We start from the raw sequence: 16,076 nt of genomic DNA on the forward strand, positions 1-16,076 counted from the left end.
GAAAAGGTAGCAATTATTTCTGCTGGAGTGACTGGAGGAGGTATCACAAAGGAGGTGACATTTGACCTGAATTTTGAAGGATTTTGTCAGTGGGATAAAGAGTGGGAAAAGCATTCCAAGTTGAAGGAATAGCATGAGCAAAGGTATGGAGGCAGAAAAGGGGTCCATGTTTATGGGCCAGCTAATATATTCTACGTAGTTAGAATATAAAAGGTGTGGGAAGAGAGAGCTGGTTGCTAAAGCTGGAAACATTGGAGCCACATTGTAAATGGCTTGTAATACCAGGCGTAGGAGTTTGTACTCCAGAGGTTATAGGGAGCCATTAAATGTGTTGAGCTGGGGGATGACATGATTTGGAAAGCTCAGTTTGGCAGAGTAAATGAAGGATAGCATGGAGAAATGTAAGAGTAGAAGTAGGAATAGATACAAGTGAGACTGCAACCAGCCAGGTTGGGGGTGGGTGGAGAGAAAATCATATACTCGGATCTTTGTGATGATGTCACATTTTAAAAAGTGCAATAAGTGCCCAGGCTACCGCTAACTCTCCATTTTAACAAACAACACTGTAAATGTCCTTGTACATCTTTCCTTAGGGGCCTGCAGGAGAGTTTCTCTGAAGGATATATACCATACGGCAATGGGAATAAAAGATCTACAATCATATACAACATGGGTGACTTTCACAATGTTGAGTGAAAGAAGCCAGGCACCAAAGGACAGACGGTGATTCCATTTATATCAAGCCCAAGAAGGGGCAAAACCCAATCTACAGTGTTAGCAGAGTCAGCATGGTGGTCACCCTTGAGAAGGTTAGTGACTGGCCAGCAACATGACTTTTGGGTGCTGGTAATGTTCTGGTTCTTGATGCTGGTTACATGGGTGTGTTCACTTTGGGAAAATTCACTGAACTGTCTGTTATATTTCAATAAAATTTACGAAACATACTTTGGGCCATGGAGAGAAACTGAAAGTCTGGATCTGGAATGAAGGTAGCAGGAAGCTGTTGGACCCTGCAGGCGCTCAATCCCAGAATGACCTGAAGTGTTGGGATAATGCCATGGATCACAAAAGGGACTTTGTGTGGTGCATTAGGAGAAAGCATGGATGTTTGTTGAAAAGAATGCAGAATTTTCTCATCTCCAGGCCTGTAACAGAGACACAGAGGATGTACTGGTGGAGAATGACCAGCAAACAGGAGATAGTGGAGCAAGCATAAAATGAAAGATGAGGAGACTGTTAGAGGGCACCTAGATGCTTTCAACGAGCCCATGTCTCCAGGGCCAGACGAAATACTTGTCAAGACAGCAGGACACTGTAGCTGGGATCCAGAAAGAGCATCTGAAGGATCTTTGGGAGATGAATGAAAGGGAGGGTTAGGTGGCAGGGGATGCAGCAGGTTCAGGTTTCCTAAGAACCTAAAATGGTGACTTCAGCAGTAGGGGATTTGGGTATTTCTTGTCAGCAGTGTTTGAGAAGAGCTGATTGGATAAATGACGTGTGATCACACAGAGGAGAACAGTGCTTCCTAGGAGTGGGTGTGTTTACCAAGAGCCAGCCCAGTTACAACCACCCTTATTCATGGAATTATTCATCTGACAGGTCAGAGAAATTAAGAGATAGCATGTATCAGGGTTTCAGCCGGGCTTTAGCAAGGCTTTTCATGATTTTTGGGAGTGCAAGATAGAGAAATGAGGACTGCAGAATGTGGAAGTTGGGAGCAATTTTCAGTAGGTTTAATTGTAGAACCAGATGGGGCAGATGACCCCCAGTGTGGGCAGTCACAGGGCGTGTCTTTGGCATTCTCCTATTTAACATTTTGACTAATGCTTTAGGACAAGAAAGAAAATCCTATTGTGCAATGACAATGGCATTAACTGAGAGAGATGGTGAATATGAGTGATAACAGGCTCACCATGCAGGATGCCTTCAACAGGCTGCAACATCAGGACATGGTCAAAGGTGAAATGTTTCAATCCTATTCAGAGGCCTCCAAATTAAACGGCTGATAAGTAATGTTAGAGAGATGTGGTTTGCTGTTCTTTTGAAGCATCAGCAACAATAACCCCATAGAAAACAAACCTAGGGCTCTTAGAGAACCACAAACTTCCTACAAGCCAAAGGGGTGATGCAGCTGCTAGCAAAATGTGGGTAAATCTGGACTATAAGGACAGCGGGGACAGCAGTCAGAGGTCTGAGCACAGAGGGGCAGCTATGCTCTTCTACATCTTTCTTGGCCCAGGTGGAGGGTTTTGTGGTTGGTTCTGGGTAGTGCCTTTGAGGAGAGCCATGAGCAGACTCTAGACTTGTGGCCAGGGGAGGTTTGGGGGCATTTCTCCCAAAGAAGAAGACTTGGCTAGAGGTGGAGGGTGAGGGGGTGCCTAGGAACTATCTCTGGGAAAGAACTGCCATGGGTGAGAGGCAGCACTGTGGACTCCTGCACTGCCATGGGTGAGAGAGAGTGCTGTGGACTCCTGCCACAGGTTAAAACCCAGTAAAAGCTGTAGAAAGACCCACTGGTGGAGCCTAAGAAAAAAATGTGTGAAAACCTCATGAATCAAGTAATAAAGTGGGAACCTCAGCAGGCATTGATCTTGCCATCCTTAGCAGTAATATAATTATTTATTACATGCCTAATAAGTACCTAGTACTGTGTTAGGAATGTTATATGCATTATCTTAATAAGGGAGATAATTACATGTAAGGTGCTTTAAACAGCGTCTGGCACATGTGAATGCTCACTGTGTGTTAGCTATTGTCATTATCTAATCCTCACAGTAGCCCTATGAAAGAGGAACCATTATTGTTCCCATTTTACAGATGGAGAAAATGAAGCTCGGGAAGTTAAGTAACTTACTCAAAGTTGCACCACTAATACTTAGCAAGCCAGAATTTGAGGCCAGGGCTGCCTGACTCCAAAACCCACCACTGTCCCTAAGGGGTAAAGAGGGACTCATATGTTTGGAGGGGTAGGAACAGAGGCTTCCTAAGCCTGTTCTTCATCTAAGGTTCTGTTCTAAAACTCTGCCTCTTGTCCATCCTGGGTCCCCTTTGTTAATAATCTAATTGCTTTTGAAACCTCTAAATGAGAGAGGATTTAATCCCTGTTGCCAGTCTGTGTTGTTCTGGAGACCACCCAATTACAAGCTAAATGTCCTTTCTATGTTCATTCAGGACCTGTCCCACTGACCTGAATCAATCTTCCACAGTTCTCAAACTATATGAGGAGAATGGGTAAAGGAGGAGGCTCTGGGCTCTGCTGGCCTGCCCTAGCCTTGCCGTTGACTCTTTTTTTTTTCTTTGAGATGGAGTCTTGCTCTGTCACCCAGGCTGGAGTGCAGTGGTGCGATCTTGGGTCACTGCAACCTCCGCCTCCTGGGTTGAAGCAATTGTCCTGCCTCAGCCTCCTGAGTAGCTGGGATTACAGGCCCATGCCACCATGCTTGGCTAATTTTTTTTTTTTTTTGTATTTTTAGTAGAGACGGGGTTTCACCATGTTGCTCAGGCTGATCTTGAACTCCTGACCTCATAATCCGCCCGCCTCGGCCTCCTAAAATGCTGGGATTACAGGTGTGAGCCACCGCGCCCGGCCACTGTTGACTCTGAAGGATTTAGTCATAGACTCTCCAGGCCAGACACTCTCCTCCCTGATAACCCAAAAGAGGACCCAGATTCTCTTTAATTCAGTGGAGTTCCCTGGCTAGCTCATTTCACTTCTTTCTGGTGTAGACCCTCAGCAATGTTCTTTGTCTGTTTAAGGCTGTCCTATTCAGTTCTATAAAGGCATCTTCAAGGAGAGGTAAGTAGAGCAGAGACAAATGCAGGAATTTGGGATCAGACAGGACTGGGTTTGACAGGACTGGTCAGACAGTACTGGGTTTGGGCCCCCTCGCTGCCTCTGCCAAGTATCATTAGTCACACCATTTCATCAAGCTGAACCTTAATCTCTTAATTTGCAAAACTGGGATCCTAACGCCAATTTTTCAGGCAGATGTGAAGATTAAGATGATGCATACCAAGGTGTCTGGCACAGAGTAGGTAGGTGTTTAATAAATGGTAGCTATGTTATTACTCAAGCTGTGTCACCAGACCACATTTGATACCTGAAACCTAATTTTATGGTTTAAAAAACATGCCTTGTGAAAAGGGATATGCAACTTAGATTCATTCAGTTAGTCTTTTTTGGAGCCATCATTCATAATTTGCCATTTTTAAAAAAGCATGGAAATGAAAATAAATAATGCACTTCAAGAAAAAAAATAGGCTGCCAACTACTTGGTTGAAAGAAACATTTCCATATAAACACGAATGAGAAATAACATGGGAGAGGTTTGCAAATATGGCATGTGTGTGCCTGTGTGTGTGTATGTGAACCACACACACTCTCTGTCTCTCCACCCTTCCAGTCTCAATCCTATGTATTAGTTTGGTACAAAAGTAATTGTGGTTTTTGCCATTACTTTCAGGGGCAAAAACCGCAATTACTTTTGCACCAACCTAATATCAACCTTATACACATATATATATGTATGGGTGTTTGTGTGTGTGTACATATATATATATAGTTTGTTTTGTTTTAAAGAAGAAAGTGAGAGAAGACCTTGCTTCTGTTAGGAGTTAGAATAGAGGCAGGCATGGATAACAATCAAATGGGAAAAAGTGTGTTAAAAACTGGACCCAGTTCCTGGGAGGAGGCAGCTCTGGAGGGCAGATCTGAGCAGCCCTGGGTGGCACAGGGTGTAAGCCCAACAAGGAAGGAGAGCAGACAGCAGAGAGAGGCCTGGTTAGCTTCCCAGCATCAGCATCCTGTTCAAAGGGATGGAGTGTCCTGTTGACAGGCAACCAGCTGGACCATGGAGCCCCAAAATCCCCAGAAAGGAAGTGGGCACCATCTCTCAACCTCTGAGCTGGGGTTTAGAGACTGGCTTCTGTGTGTAGGCAGAGGGTTTGGGAGAAAAGATTGCTAAGGAAACAGGATTATGGAAACAAGATAATAATTTAAGCCATACAGACCTGGGCTAACATGGATGTTTCATTACTTCCTGGAGGTGCAGCCTGAGCACGTTGCTTTCTAAGTCTCTATTATATCTCGTAGAAGGTAGATGAGTTCATGGGAATCGAGTGTTTTCCACATCCTGGGACTTGGCCAGTGCATTTTATTCCAATTAATAAGAAGCACAATGATTAGCCAATTCTCATCCTGTCTTCTGTTTATACCCTGGCCTGGCCACCAAATGTGCTTATTGTAGTAGAGACTCCTAACAGGTATTCCTGCTCACACTCTTTTCCCCTGCTAACCATTCTCCACTCTGCAGCCAGAGCGATCCTCTTAAAATACATCAGATCATGTCACTGCTCCACCTGGTAGCCTCCCACAGTTCCTGTTTCATGTGTGCTCCCAGTGCTGAGGCCCCATGCAGTCCTACCTGCCTTTGACCTTGAATCCGATTGCTTTTCCCTTTGTCCACTCTGCTCTACCACATTGGCTTCCACATTGTTCCTTGAACATGCCAGGCACACTCCTGTCTTGGAGCCTCTGCCCTTGCTGTTCCTCTGCATGGAACACCATTCGCCTGTCTTTTTTACTTACCTTCTTTATGTCTTTGCTGAGGAGTCACCTTAGTGTGTCTTTCCCTGACCTCCCTATTTCAAATTGCAGCACCACTCTGCCAGTCCCAATCCTCTTTCCTGCTCTTTTGTCCACCATAGCACTTTTCATAAATGGGCATACTAACATAGCTTCTTCTTCCTATTTATTGTCTCTCTTTCTCCACTAGAATGTCAATTCTACAAGGGCAGGGATTTTGGTCTGGTTTTTTCCTTCCTGTATCATCAGCTCCTAGGACAGTGCCTAGCAGGTAGTATGCCCTTCAAAACCCTGGTCAAAGGAATGAATGATTGTTATAAAGCAAGAAGCTGGACCCCAGCTCTGGAGGAACATGCATTCTAGGCTGATGACTGAGGCAGGAACTCAGACTCAGGAAGCACATCAGGGACCCAGTTACTCAAACTGTAATACTAGGCCAGAGTAAGATCTTGGAACCAGAGGGATGCCCAGGCATTAGGATTGGGCTGTGAGATCAGAGATTGGCCTGGAGCCATGCTGATGGAGAGTGAGATTGGTGCCCCCTGGGTCAGGGCAGATCCCAGGTCATGCGTCTTGGGGCCAGGTCACCCCACCATAAGAGAAGACAGAGGGGCTGTAGGGCAGGATGCCAGGTAGAGCCTTCAACCCCTTAGTAAATGTCAGGCAAAGTTACCCAGCTTTCAACTTATTCCCAGATGTAGGTGTCAGTGGACACTCTATATTGGCACAGCTTGCAAGGAGAACACAAATGACTAAAGGAAAGAATTAGAAAAAAGAAAAAAAACAAGTGAAAATGCTCATTCAGAAACCTGAGCTGAGGGTTTGAGGAATGGCAGGTGCCAGAAGACTATGACTGGAGGATATTTGTGATGTCAAGTGAGACAGCAGTTGAGCGAGTATCTGGGGATTACACTGTCCCTTGGACCATTTCTTTCCCTCCCTCCCTCCCTTCCTTCCTCCCTTCCTGGAGGAGATGCTCAGGTGAGTTCTGTTCATGCACACCCTCCAGCTTAGGGAAAAGGAAATGCCAAGTGGAGCCGGGAGAGGTGGTGTATCTACAGAAGCCTGGAAAGAGAAGTTAGGGCAGAGAAAATTTGGCCTGGTTTCCCTGGAGCTGTCCAAGGTACTTTCTAGCAGTTCTGCTCAGCCTCCACTCACATCTTCGTGCTTCCTAACAACTCAGCCTGGTTTCAGAGCTGCCCTTGCCTCACTCCAGTAGAGCTGGTGTGTGGCCATCATCATCATCCGGTCCAAATCCCTCACCATATGCCGGAGGGAACCGATGTCCAGAGCAACTGAGTCAGGGCAGTGCCCCTCCTGGAGAGGAAACTTGCAGTCCCACATCCCTGGCTCCCACTGCACTGTACACGGAGTTCCTGCTGGCTCTGGGTTCCGGTCCTTCAGTAGCTCTGTGTGCTTCCACTAGCTAAAGAACCTCTCTGAGCACCAGTGTGTTCGCCTGTAAAGTAAGGTGAGTAACACAGTATGCTTACAGGGCAGTTGTGGGGATTACATCATAAGGCGCACAGTAAGTACTCAGCGAAGGTCAAACTTCCATTCTTGTTACAAGGTCGTCGATATCTCCCACAGTCCCTGGTTCAGGCCCAAGTATGTTTTGTGATTTGATGTCCTACTGTGTTCCTCGCATTAATCAGCCCCTGGGACTTTATAGATTAATGACCACGTTTCCCATTCTTGAAGTATGCAGAGGCACAAGGAACGCAAGGTCTTAGGCAGCTCACTCGGGTACATCTGGCTCGGGACTGCTTTGGTTAAGATTGGCCAATGCGACCTGGCAGAGAGAGGGCCAAGTCCAGGGGCGCGCGGCCCCGCCCTGGTCTGAGGATAGTGCTCCCACCCCGGGTGACTTCTAGGGCGGGGCCCGTCAAGAATGGGGACGCGGGGAGGTCAAATGCCTGGAGGGGGCGGTAGCGCACGTAAGGTTGGGACCCCAGCTTTGCCTGGGGTTGGAAAAGGGCGGTCGCTCCGTCTGGTGAGGAGGAAAGGGGTGTCCTCAGCCAAGGCCCTAAAGGCCGGGCAGCCTGGCACCAACGGGCGTTTGAGCACCGGCGGGCGTCTTCAGCGACCGCCGGGACTCGGTCAGGGGCTCGTGGGCGCCAGAGCAGAACGGGAGAGCGTAGGCTGCAGATGCCTCTGGGACGCCTTCGTGGAACGTTCGCCTGCCCAGACCCTCCCGGCCAGACCTCCGAGAAGCGGTTCCAAAAACCACCGTGCAGGTGCTACAGGCAGCGCTTGGCGGAGCGGCGGCGGCCACTGCGTGTGCCAGCGCGCGGTCCCGGTTCCCAGATCGCTGTCCCCGGGCGCTCTGGTGCCTGGAGGTCAGCGGTCGGCGGGCAGCGGCAGCTGGCGCGGCGGAGGGCCGGGGGCGCGTGTGTGCGTGTGCTGGGAAGGTGGCCCTCCCCGCGGCCGCCGCAGCGCCAGCGCCTCCCCCTCCCCCGGCGCGCACGGCTCGTCCCCGTCCCTGGAGGCGGCCCGAGCCGCCGCTGAGCAGCCTCGCCTTCGCCTCCCGCGTTTCCTGCCGTCCGCCCTCCCCCGGCCGAGCTCCAGGGGCTGCTGCCTAGCAGCTCCCGGCGGGAGAGAGGTTCAGAGCGCGCACTGGGGCGGGCGGAGGCGGCCCGGTGCCGGGCGGCCGCGCTGGAGAGAGGCGCGCGCGGAGACGCCGGCCCCCCTCTTCGCGTTTGCTCGCTTGCTCCCCGCCTCCCGCACTCCGCTCGCTCCCACCCCTTCCCGGCGTGATTGATCCGTCACGGGCGCCGCCGCTGCCGCCGCCGCCGCGGCCGTTCTGAGCCGAGCCAGAACCCGAGCCCGAGACGGAGCCGGGGCCCGGGCCGGCGCCATTGCGCGGGCGCCGCGGGAAGAGCTTGGCGCGGGGCGGCGGGCCGGGCCAGGCCATGCGGGCCGAGTGAGCCGGCGCCCGCAGCCCGCGGCGCGGCATGGCTTCCCCGCGGAGCTCCGGGCAGCCCGGGTCGCCGCCGCCGCCGCCACCGCCGCCCGCGCGCCTGCTACTGCTACTGCTGCTGCCGCTGCTGCTGCCTCTGGCGCCCGGGGCCTGGGGCTGGGCGCGGGGCGCCCCCCGGCCGCCGCCCAGCAGCCCGCCGCTCTCCATCATGGGCCTCATGCCGCTCACCAAGGAGGTGGCCAAGGGCAGCATCGGGCGCGGTGTGCTCCCCGCCGTGGAACTGGCCATCGAGCAGATCCGCAACGAGTCACTCCTGCGCCCCTACTTCCTCGACCTGCGGCTCTATGACACCGAGGTGAGTGTCCGGCTGCCCCTGCCGTCGGGGCTTCTGGGGGCATTGGAGTGGGTGGTTTGGACAGAGGCAACCTCCGGCCTTTGGTCAGAGCCCCGATTGACCGTCCCGCGCCTGCCGAGGGCAGAGAGGGCTGGTGCCCAGTGTTCACCCCCGCGGTCCTGCTGGGCTTGGCTGGCACAGCTGGTAACATTTGCCGAGCACCCTTCCTCTGGTCTTATGTGTGTATGTGTGTGTGGGGAGGGGTGGGGGTGGGATAGAAGACTGGGGTCTCTTTTGACCAGAGAAAAAGGAGTGGAGAAGGTGGGGGCTGGACCCCCAAAGGCCTACATTGATTGCCCCTGTCCAGGTCCCGCTCATGGGGCTGCGAGGTACCGAGTGGGAGAAACAGGCGCATTGACGGCAAACTGGGCCACCCAGGGCCGGAGGGGCTGCGGGCCTGCTCACAGGCCCCCAGGGAAGCCGAGCCGCGCTTTGAGGTCCGGAAGGCTCCGGAACCCAAGGGGCTTGAGCGTGCAGCGTGGCTGGGCGCCTGGTGCGCGCCAGCAGCTCTGAGCCCGCACGGCGCGGGCAGGTGTGGGGCCACCAGCTCTGCAGCGCTTCTGCCTGGACGTGCCCGGCGCTGCCTGTGGCCAGAGCGATTTCAGGAGACCCCCGCCTCGGGTTAGTTGCTCAGAAAGTGCCCTGGCAGTTCCCGTCCCGGAGATGCAGTGGTGTCCGGCCGCGCCGCTGCTATTGGCCGGGCGGCTGCAGGCAGTTTCTCACGGCTCAGGCTTGAAGCATCCTACCTAGTAGCCCCAGCACAGACTTGGAGAGCAGTCCTCAGCGGAACCAGAGAGCCAAGGGCTTTCCATCCCAAGACCCCTCCCCACGCCCTCGGTTTGGATTCTGCCTGAAGCCCCAGAGCGGACCTTCACCGCCAGCCCGGGGCTGGAGCGCGCGGAGCCGGTCTGGAGGAGCGATTGCTGGCCGCGCAAGGTCGGGTTTGCGAGTTTTTCCGGGCTGAGCGAGGAGCCCCTGTGCTCCGGCTGCAGCGTCTGAGACGCGGCCTGAAGGGGGCAGTGATTTCCTGTGCAGTACGCTCGGTTGGCGCCTCTTCCACCGCGCGGAGCGGGGCCGAGGCGCTGGGCTTGATCCTGGCTTCCTGGGACTCTCCGGGCGCTTCTGCTGGAGTCCAGGTGCAGACTCCCTCCTTTAGGGAGGAGGGTCGCGCCACTGCTCTGGTGGTGCAATCTGGGCTTCCCCTCCTCCTAGGTCGGACCCTCTTTATGTCCCCAGAGAAAGAGCAGAATCTAGATTGTATCTTATTCCCTGCCTCCCCCGCTTCACCGGTGAACCAGCTTGCTCTGCGCTGTAAATAAAAGGTGAAGGAACCGGTGGCAGTTGGCAGCGGTACGCGCAGGCTGCTGCAGGCGGAGAGGCGTCCTCTGCCCCAGAGGATGCAAGCTGGCTGGCTGTGCAGGGCTAACCCGGTGTGAAATCTTTTCCGAATGACATTCCTATCGCCCTCGTCTTTGCCCGAGCATCTCAAGTTCTGTGGGGGTACTTGTCTGCCACACATAAATGGAGACAGCAATGCAGTTACACGGAGGCATATCTTCTTGACAGTTTCTCTGTTGCTACTGCACATATTCTTCTGGAGGGGTCACTGCAAAGCCGGTCTTTTGGGGACAAACACATTTTTAGATAGGGCAGCCCTGCTTGCATCATCACCAAGTATTGTCAGCTGCATAATGTTTTCATCATCAGTTTCTTCCCTTTAGAAAGCTTCCCTGAAAGAGATTTCATACTGGCCTGTTTGTGGCAGCAAAGAGATGGGTGCTTCGTTTCAGGGTGTGGGTTGAAGCCTTTACATTTTATTTTTCGAGTGTGTCTTGATGACTTTCTGAGTGAAAGGACACAAAGTCAAGAGGATGAGACAGTCAGAAGACTCTTCAATTCGTGGGAATATTTAGAAAACAGTGGGAAGGAAGACAGAAGATAATTTTAGCATCGTGCAAACAGAGAAGTGTCTCTAGCCTTTTGAAGGGGCCCAGAGCCAGGGCTTTGGGGTAGGTGGGGCCTGGGTTTTAGTGAGAAACTGGTTACTTTCCGCCCTGGGTGACCTTGAGCTGGGTATTTAATCTCTCTAAGCCTAGGTGGGAATATTATGAATATTATGTGTACTCTGCAGGTGACACACAGCTTAAGGAAGATAACAGGCCAGGGTAGAAGATGCCCTGAGCTGGCAGGCTCAGCAGCCAGTGCTCTGGCATGCTGTAAGCACTAAATAAATGTGTCCTGCTGCCTCCCTTCCTCCTCCTCCTCCTTTTTTTTTTTTTTTTTTCCGAGATGGAGTTTTGCTCTTGTTGCCCAGGCTGGAGTGCATTGGCGTGATCTCGGCTCACCGCAACCTCCACCTCCCAGAGTCAAGTGATTCTCCTGCCTCAGCCTCCCGTGTAGCTGGGATTACAGGCATGTGCCACCATGCCCAGCTAATTTTGTATTTTTAGTAGAGATGGGGTTTCTCCATGTTGGTCAGGCTGGTCTCAAACTCCCGACCTCAGATGATCTGCCCACCTCTGCCTCCCAAAGTGCTGGGATTACAGGCATGAGCCACCGTGCCCAGCCCCCTTCCTTCATTTTTATTTCCTATGAATTGACAAGTGGCCTTGTCTTTAAAGCAGAGCTTTCTCCCTGAGCCAGAGTGAAGGAAGGATCAGTCTAGGTAATTTGCAGCAAAATCCAGAGCAATCTAAAGAATGTTTGTGGCTAGTGTTAGGGTCTAGTTTATTCAGATTGGCTGTCTTTGTGGACATGGCCTAATTATTTGCAGGCTGTGTCACATTGTTTGTAGACTTGAACACTGGGTGGATGTGGTGAACAGATTTTGGCTGGATTTGCTGACATTTGCTGTCAATCAGTGGCCTCAATGGCCAGTGACTATGGGCACCAGTATGGACCTTTATCCATATGGTCTGCAGAGAGATGGAGATTTAGCAAGGAATGGGTTAATCTGGTCCCTGGGGACAATCTGTCTCAATAAAGGAGCCTCCTACAACCAGATTGACTCTCTTCTGTAAGTAGAATAGTGGTAGATTTTCAAAACCCCACTCAATGCTATGTGTTGGTAAAAATGAAACAGCCTAACAGAATACCTGTCTATCAGAACCTCTGCTTCTCTGGTGTAACACCAAATGGCTTCAGCAAATACTTGTTTATATATTCCAATGAGGATTTGAACAAGCAAGACAACTGAAAATACAGATAAAAGAAAGCATCAGAAACTATGTAGAAGCATAGAAGTTACTATACCAAGAACCTGGGCTAAAATTTATTGCATTGAGTATTATATTTTAGCTCTGAGCTTCCTGGCAGTCAAGGTAAAAAGGTAAATGTACCATATTACTTAATGTTTGATCTAAAAAATCTGAGGGACAATGACTTTTTTTTTTTGAAAGAGTTGGGGGTCTCATTCTCTTGCCCAAGCCAGACTGCAGTGGTACATTACAGCTTACTGCAGCCTTGAACTCCTGGGCTCAAGTGATCTTCCTGTCTTCAGAAATGTTCTCCATGTGGTTGTTTCTTATTCTAGCCACACTAATAAAATAAAATAATAGCCAAGGAATCAGTTAAAGATATTTTTTTTTCAATTTGATTAACATTCGTTGTGGAAAAGCTGAAAATTACAGAGAAGCATAAAGAAAAATAATTGCCCATAATCCATCTACACAAAAATAATAACATCTAATAATTAGCATCATTCCTTTCCAGTTGTCATTTTTTACTATTTTATGTACTTAAGATCATACTCCATGTGCTCTTTTATGTTTTTTTTTCCTTCAGTTAACATTGTATCATGGGTTTTTCCCCATGTCCTCAAATCCTCCTTGTAAAGATGATTTTTGGTGGCTGTATACTATTCTATCCTGTGGGTATACCATACGTATTTAATCATTCCCCTGTTGTTGGACCTATATGTTTTCTCACGTGTTACTATCTTAAATCATTCAATAATAAACTTACGGAAAGTTCAGGGAGCCAAGGAGCCCAGTCTAGGGGTGCAACTGTCAGAAAGACCACCCTGATGCCAAGATCCAATGTAGAAATCCCAGTGATTGGTGAGCATATCTTTTTTCTTGAGTGGCTTTGCCAAATATATTTTCCCTTATTCACTACGTTTTAAAAAGGATTTAAAGGACTGTTGAATTGAGGCTGTGCTTCCTAAAAAGGTCTGAGTACAGCTCAGCAGGTGTTTACTGAGCACCTACTGGAGCTGTTGATGCTGCAGAAAAGTGTAAAACATAGCCCTGGGTTTGAGGGAGGCAGCTGGTGAATAGAGAACAGGGCAAGAATGTATTCATCATTTCTAACGCAAGGTAGAAAATGATAGTGGAGATGGTCGCATAATTCTGTGAATGTACTAAAAACCATGGAATTATACGCTTTATATATATATATATAAAATATCACCCTTTTAAAGTGTATAAGTTAATTAAATCTCAGTACAGATTTAACTGTATTAAATCTCAATACAGTTAACTAAATCTCAATACAATAAAATATAAATTTTTAATTTTATTAAAAGATAAATCTATTTTTATTTTATTTAAAAATAAAAAGATAGGCTGAGTGTGGTGGCTCATGCCTGTAATCCCAGCATTTTGGGGGTGCTGAGGTGAGAGGATTGCTTGAGGCCAAGGAGTTCAAGACCAGCCTGGGCAACATAGGGAGACCCTGTCTCTACACAAAATAAAAAATTAGCCTGACATGGTGGTATGCGCCTGTGGTCCCAGCCACTAGGGAGGTTGAGGCAGGAGGATTGCTAGAGCCTAGGAGGTAAAGGCTACAGTAAGCTGTGATTGTGCTGCTGCACTCTAGCCTGGGCAACAGAGCAAGACTCTGTCTCAAAAGTAAAACAAAATAAAATTTAAAAATTTTAAAAAGAACGTGAGCTCTTTCAGGTTCAGGCTTACATCTTCTTTGCAGCTGCACCCCCACTGCCCAGCATGCTGCCTGGCCCTTAGTAAGTGTGTTGTTTAGTACTCTTGATGCAAATGACAGAAACCCAACTTTAACAGGTTCATATAACTGAAAAAACCTAAGGTGTGCTGTATGCAGGCATGGCCGAATCCAGGGGCTCAAATGATATCTTTTAAAATATCTTCCTCTCTGCCTCTTGGCTTTGATTTCTTCTGTGTTGGCTTCACTCTCAGGCAGGCTCTCCCCATGTGGTGGCACAGATGGCCTCTAGAAGCTGCAGGTTTACACACTTCCAGTTTAGAAACTCCAGTAAGAAGGGTGTTTCTTTCCCAACTGTTTCAGCGAAAGTCTCAAGCTTATATCTCATTGGCTTGAATTGGGTCATGTGTTTATCCATGAACAGGTCACATGACCCTGATGGGACAGGCCTAGAACTTCTGCCCTCCTTTCATGATGAGAGAGGGAGGTGAGGTCAGCTTCACCCAACCACCTGAATACAGAGTCGGGGAGAGGTGATTCCTCCAAGGAAATCAGAGGCCATTAAGGGTTTGTATGCCAATGGGTCTGATCACAAATAGCCACAAAGGCAGGCAGTTGGGGAGTGCTAAATTGAAGAAAGACAATAGAAGCCAGGGGCATTAAGAGAAAGGGCAGATCATATAGGTCCAGAGAGACCTCCTGGAGAAGATAAGCCTGGAAGAGTGAATATAAAGTTGACAGAGAGAGGCAGAGGCTCTGGGAAACGGACATTGGATACCAGGAAGGGTCTCCAGATCAAAGACGAAGCAAAAAAATGTGCAGTGTGTTTGGAGTGCACTGATGTTATGTTTTCGCCCAAATGCAGGGTTTGTAGAGGGAAAGGTAGCTGGTGCTGGGTGTGGACGGCCTTGAATGCTGTGTCAAGAAGGTTGGACTTTAATCTGGAGCTACAAGGAGCCGTGTGATGTCTTTGAACATGGGTGTGATCCTATCAAGGCTGGTGGGCATGTAGAGGCTGGACTGCAGACAGAATAAGCCTGGAGTCGGAGAGGCTGGGAAGCTACTTTAACAGTTGAAGGTAGTGGTGATGGGGCCTGAATGGAGACAGGGAGGCAGGAGGGGGTGTTGTGAAGAACGAGCAGCACTGAGACCCCACAGGGCAGGAGGGGCAACAGAGAGGGAACCAATGTCTGGGGAGGGTGTGTGTGTCATTGGCAGAACAGTCACTGGAATTAGATGCACCCTAGGGGAACAAGGAGAGAGAGTCCCTGCAGGGGTGAGGCCACGTGCTCACCTTACACCTGTCCAATGAGCCCTGGCCCTAGGGTCAGGAGACCTGGGTTTGTATCCTCATTTGAGCACCACTCACCTGCTTGGTGACCTTGGGGAGGTCTGTTTCCCTCAGTTTCTTCATCGATGAAATGGGGGTGATATACTAACTGCCTTATCAGGTGCATAAGGGACAACTGAGATGATCCAGGTGACATAATCCAATCAATGCTCGGTACACTGCGAGTGGCTCAGGAAATATTGCTGCCCTGTTGTTCCCATTGTTATTATTTCTGTACAGTCTGGGGATCATTGTGCTGACCTCACAGGGCTGTTATAAGGAATAACTCTAATGGGTGGGGCAGCTTAAAGTCCAAAGTAAATACAAAGCAGTGTAACGGGTCCCTTGTTTTCTGGTGCTGTGTTGCAGAGAAGGCATGCTGGCAGAAGAGGGCAGACACTGAGGCCTTTATTCATGTGTGTCTCCCAGCGTGTCTTTCCTTCTGCCTGTGTCATAGCTGTGTTTGTCGCTTTCTCCCCTGCTGGCCGGCAGCTCTTCCGGGTAGGGTCAGTCTCATCCCTCAGGGCCTTATGGGGCTTAATGAGCAGCCTGCATGAGTAAATGGTGAGGAGCTGAACTGGAGGTGCATTGATTCGAGTCTGCTTTCTGAGTTAGCACCCACTGGGATGGTTGGTCTTGTCACTTCCCCAGGGTCTTCCTCCCTCACTTAAGGACTGAGGTGGCGCTACATATCAGGGCTAAGCGAACTGCTGAGCTGTAGCTGCCCTCTGCATGTGCCTACCAGCACCAACTCCCGAGCTCCCCAATATGAGGGCAATATGAGTGCCCCCAAAATTCCTCAGACTTAGCCAGGCACCCACAGACATACGTCTCTGTCCCCAAATTCTTTTTTAAAGAATGAGTTGGGGTGGTGGGTGGAACTAATACACTAAGGGCCTGTTTAGTGTTTGGTATTGGGCTCAGAATGTTAGCGTACTTGCTTAATCTT

The 16,076-nt window shown here is 49.9% G+C and overlaps 2 protein-coding genes across 2 annotated transcripts in view; both read left to right on the plus strand.

Moving 5' to 3' along the window:
- ANKS6 (ankyrin repeat and sterile alpha motif domain containing 6) overlaps positions 1–935 on the plus strand; it is an 80,413-nt gene extending 79,478 nt beyond the window's left edge. The window contains exon 16 of the mRNA XM_030795106.1: positions 594–935. Within this exon, the coding sequence (XP_030650966.1) occupies positions 594–617 (24 nt within the window). The 3' untranslated portion in view covers positions 618–935. The remainder of the gene's footprint in view (positions 1–593) is intronic.
- A 7,142-nt stretch (positions 936–8,077) lies between these two features.
- The window catches only part of GABBR2 (gamma-aminobutyric acid type B receptor subunit 2), a 414,624-nt gene continuing 406,625 nt past the window's right edge, over positions 8,078–16,076 (plus strand). Inside the window, exon 1 of the mRNA XM_003260548.2 lies at positions 8,078–8,859. Within this exon, the coding sequence (XP_003260596.1) occupies positions 8,539–8,859 (321 nt within the window). The 5' untranslated portion in view covers positions 8,078–8,538. The remainder of the gene's footprint in view (positions 8,860–16,076) is intronic.

Source organism: Nomascus leucogenys, chromosome 1a (genome assembly GCF_006542625.1).
Source record: "Nomascus leucogenys isolate Asia chromosome 1a, Asia_NLE_v1, whole genome shotgun sequence".
Lineage (NCBI taxonomy): Eukaryota > Metazoa > Chordata > Mammalia > Primates > Hylobatidae > Nomascus > Nomascus leucogenys.